The 4,891-nt window shown below is 44.8% G+C and overlaps 1 protein-coding gene across 1 annotated transcript in view; it reads right to left on the reverse strand.

Moving 5' to 3' along the window:
• Nucleotides 1-4,891, reverse strand: part of T265_03467 (hypothetical protein) — a gene marked incomplete at both ends in the record, with an annotated part of 8,645 nt that overhangs the window by 2,895 nt on the left and 859 nt on the right. Inside the window, 3 exons of the mRNA XM_009167967.1 lie at nt 702-1,469; nt 3,121-3,269; nt 4,412-4,507. Of these exons, the coding sequence (XP_009166231.1) occupies nt 702-1,469; nt 3,121-3,269; nt 4,412-4,507 (1,013 nt within the window). The remainder of the gene's footprint in view (nt 1-701; nt 1,470-3,120; nt 3,270-4,411; nt 4,508-4,891) is intronic.

A 4,891-nucleotide genomic window follows, 5' to 3' on the forward strand; every position in this document is an offset into this window, starting at 1 on the left:
ATACCAAGATGGGTTAGTTGGAAAATTAGGCTTGCGCTGGCCGAAACTTAGTTGATGAAATTTACAGAAAGGGAGCGACAGACGAAGAATGGGATCACAGACCCTCCTGGCCAAACATGCTTGCAATTTCAGCAGAGTGTCTGAATACAAGAGTAAGCATCACAGCATGTTCCTCTTAGAATTATCACATTGGGGTTCTTCGCTCATTTTCGTCGTTGTTAGTTGTAATACATTTGCACTCAACTGCCACACAAACAGGGGTTAATAAAAATTTGGCAAAGAAAGCGGAGGTTTAGCGTGGAGAAGTCCCTCGCGCTTGAGGAAACCAATCAAGAACAAGGTGATACAAATTTGGGCAGCATTGAAACAGCCGCATCTGAGCATCACGTCAAAGTAAGACAGCATCAAATGGATCGAATATCATCCTGGCCTAATTCCAGTACCCCATGACAGGTGAACTTTAGCAAGGTGGTTCGGCTAGACAGTCACAGCACGTGTGTCACTTGACTCGGCTGTATGCCGTGCCTTCCCATCACGTGCAAGCACGATCACGTGAGCTTCACAATGCTGGATACTTGATATGACCAAATTCACTTCGTCCTTGAATATAGATACGCGTTAGTATTATTTTACGCCACAACAATGGGATTGTTATGACAGCAAAGAGGGCGGGGAATACCAGAAAAATGCGTGGCACCTACCAGGACATGTCGATGCCGTCTTTTCCACGTGCACAACGCCAAAGTGCAAAGGAAGAGTGACAGAATCGCTACTACCAGCGGCAACAAGACACACAACACAAGAGTCCTGCTGCCACTGATAGCGCAACATGAACTTCTCACATCTGTACAAGGAACAGCGCTTTCATTCCGAGAACTGACAGTTGTTTGTACGACGTCAGATGTTTCCGCGGTTTGTAGGCCTCCTGTTGTTGTTGCCCCCGTACTGAACTCATCTGTCTCTGTCTTTCTTGTATCGCTTGGAAAAGGTGTTTGTATCCATGACTTTAAGGTCGTTGGGTTTGTTGCATCCCCATTACCTGCCGTTAGGGTTGACAGAAGCACCGTGTTTGTTAACGCTTGTTCGTCGCCATCGACGTTTTGCGGCGAGTTTGTCGCCAGTCCGGGCATGCTATTTGTTGAAATCAATGTGTTTACTGCGGTTCGGCTTGCGGTTTTCGGTTCTCCCTCCATCACTCTTGTTTCGACCTCCGTTGTGCCTGCTGCATCCGCGTTCTCGCTCGATCCGTCCGATGTCGCCCGCGACACTGTTGTGTTGTCCGGTGCACTTGTTATCCTATCTATCGTATCTGTTCTCATTGAGTTCCCATTCATCGTTTTGTTTCTCATCAGACGTTCAGTGTTTATCGATGCTGGAGTTGTATTTACCGAAGTTAAAGTCTGCTGTTTTGGCGCTGTATTCGTTGTCTTCGTTGCTGTTGACCATTCAAAGCAGTTCTCGGTCACGTTCTGGAAATCAATAGTAAACCGTAAGATTTGACTGCAAGGTCAGTGCTCGTCTAATCCTCGGCAAACACTTGAGATAGCTCAAAAACAAACTTGCTGTATACCTTGATTGAAGTACAAGACCTATTTCAAGACAGGACACCTTGGGGGAGCTCGAAAGATCTCCAATGGAAGGCACTGTTTAACTCTATGTGGGACAACCATCACAGACTACAGTGATCTGCTTCGATTAGTGACAAGGGAAAACCGAGTAGGTATGATCAATGCTCATTACACTCTCTCTTGAAGGAACGCTGAAGAAGCCTTCCAAGCGGTTCCCAATCCAGTGATGACTGTTCACGAAAAACCGAAACAGAAAGTGTGCAGAGATTGACTATTTTCAGTTGATATATCGTCCAGTAAGTGACGATCATCTGCACTGACAAGCCAAGAAGCACTATACAGTCGTTTCATCCTTAGTTCCAGTCATCAGTGGTAGAGATCCCATGAAACTCTAGGGAGGCTGGAACCCGAGACCATCCTATGAATAGCACATAGGGGGATTACTTTCCCTTGAGATATCGTCACCTGAGGGGTCATTCAACACTTGACCGCTCGATATGGTCTCTATGACTGAAGAGTGAGTGGCGCTATACCCTGTTGGTAATGTGTTGGAATATTGGTAGCTCGGGTGCATTAGTTGGTGACTGATCAGTTGGTTGTTGATCTGTTCACCGAGCTTGGCAATTGATTAGCCAACGTTTCGTCACCATTCGAGGAGACATCTTCCGTGCGCTGTTGGTTGGTTAGTCCCTCTCTTCATTTGTACATCAGTTGCCAAGCTCGGCGAACAGACCAACAGCCACCTGATCAACTACCATACCCTGTCCAAATGCCAGTTAATCACAGTTCTGATCAGTCATTCGTGACTGAACGGTTAAGTGTTAAGGATGTGGAGGGGCTAGAAACCCCGGAATACCGAATATGGATGAAACCGTCACACAGTCCTCGTTGGCTTATCAGCACAGATTGACCTCAATCAAAAGGTGAAATCTCATTGAAAAATTCCCAAATCTCACATTATCAAGAAATAACCTTAGTTTCCCTCAGTTTCTCGTAAAATTCCACGTATAAGATATGGGGTGTCATTAGTTTGGATGAAGCGGTGTTTTACCTAAGGACCGAAAGAAGTACAGTGTAGCAGTCATGCTTTCAAGTTTTTGGCGCTTGATAGACACTTGAATGGTTCCACGAAGATTTGAACCGTGCGTCTCCATAGTGGGGGAACAGTATTGGTTACGTGACTCATGTTGTTTAAATGCGTCATGGTGAGGTCTTCAAGATCACGGACCAAAGCCCTATTGAACCAGTTTAACTAACCGAGTTGTAGCAGAAAACCTGAATCAAATTTGCAAGTATATGAACAGTTTTTCGCAAAACGGTGCACGGAAAAGGATTAAGAAACTGACAAGCCTTTTAGAACAGAAGGGGGCTGTCAGAATAAGTATTTTGGTGGAGCTTAAATACTGATTATTGAACTTGGAAGAAAGACAGACTTGGCAGTTTTTCTGAGTAATACAGTGCTGGTCGGCAACTTTTACAGCCGAAATCTGATCTGTACGTGATTTGGTGAAGCAGATAAGAGAGCAGGGTAGAATGGTTGGGGTCGTCTCACCTTTACGTCACACTTCTTGGATATCCAGTCGGCTGTGTACGGGTCATAACCGTCGCTGCATCTTTGGGCTTTCGGGCACCAAGCGCAATGGAAGCCATCTGGATGACTTAGAGCCAGACAGCTGGAACAGTTCAGCTGTTCAACGCACACTAAAACCGAAAGACAGTGTTTCATTTTACTTTTCAATAAGTCCAAAAATGATATAAGCTGCTTGGTTTCACTCACTGTACGCTGATACTACTTTTGGCAATCGTAGGAAAATGAATTGTTTCGAAATGGGATTAGGAAAGATTTGAAATACCGCGGAGTCGGAAAAATCGATATCTGAAGGTCAGGTGTGAACTTTGTAAGAGAAATGCTATAATTGGTGCAAGATGGATGTGTTTCTAAACTGATCACCGTTGGTTCCGTTTAATTGTAATGTAACAATAAATGCTAATCGTTCCACTGTTATACTCGAAGGAATCTCGAGGGCTTGGGTACTACCAAAGCCTATATAGTGTCAGCCGGAATGCCAAAATCGGGTTCGAAATTCAGTCCTCCCGGTGAGTAAGTTCGCCTTTTAACCCCAAATCGGGCCGTAGTTCAGTAGTGAAAACCCATGCGTGTGCAGGAAATCCAAGAAGAACTGTACGACTGCGAAATACACTCATTTGCAAACTAATTTGGTTTTTCCAGAGACTCACCTAGAACCCAGCTGAATCTCTCGGTGTTGATGTTTCCAGGCAACTGAATGTGCTGCACCAGGCCGCCTCATCTTTCAGTCGCTACGATATTCGAGATATCGCGATACATGTATATCTTTGTAATGTACTATTCATAAGGTTGCTGAAAACTCCTCGACATCCCACGACCGGTTTAGCCCTTCTTGGGACTCATCAGGTAGAGTACGACCGTTTCAGTCGAGTGAGATATCGTCAACATCGCTTGTCTCAAAGATATCTCAAGCTTCGGAGTAAACTCCATCTATCAATGGCTTCGTGTACTCTTACAGGATACGGCACCACTCATTCTTTATGAACACAGCTCAGGTCATGTGATATGGCCATTGGGAACCCCTTTGAAAATGGGTGCATGCAACTTGCGGTTGTTTCTCTACATGGGAGACTGCGTGTCTGAAACCTTCAGGAGTTCATGGGACACCACTGATTTGTGTTATTAGAATTCGTAGCTGAATGGTGGAGATCTCGTCACTATCCACAGATGTTTTTTTCACTTGTGTCAAACGAATTATTTCAATCGTAACCACGTCAAACTTAGCAGCGGGCCACGACCCGTTTTACAGACTTACTGGGGTTTGGTGTGTATTCAACAAGTGTTCTGGGTCGAATATACTCCTCGTTTGTCATAATGTGACTGTAGGTTGTTTGCCGAAAGGTTCTTGAACCTGTGGTTCAAAAAGAGAGAAAAGTTGCTATCGCTGAATGTTGAGTAAATGTCAGTGGTTCTCGGAAGACGCGGAGGTCAACTGTTCAGTGGACCGTCAAGAGTGAAACTGTGTCAAGAAGTATGAATGGTTCGATTTATCAGAAACCAACGGCAGTTCTTTCAAACATACACATAGATTGAGTGATCATCGCTCATCACATGATGGTAGTAGGTTGGTCTTGACTGGACTTGAAATGAGCGACAGTTTGGCATAATGGCAGTCTATGAGGCGTTACTCGGTTGAGATACGAACTGAAGGCATATTCATAGACTTTTAAGTCGAATGTACGTGAGAAATCATGTGATACTCGTTGCAAAACCGAAAACGCGCTTTCTAACTGCC

The sequence above is a fragment of the Opisthorchis viverrini genome (genome assembly GCF_000715545.1).
Source record: "Opisthorchis viverrini unplaced genomic scaffold opera_v5_50, whole genome shotgun sequence".
Lineage (NCBI taxonomy): Eukaryota > Metazoa > Platyhelminthes > Trematoda > Opisthorchiida > Opisthorchiidae > Opisthorchis > Opisthorchis viverrini.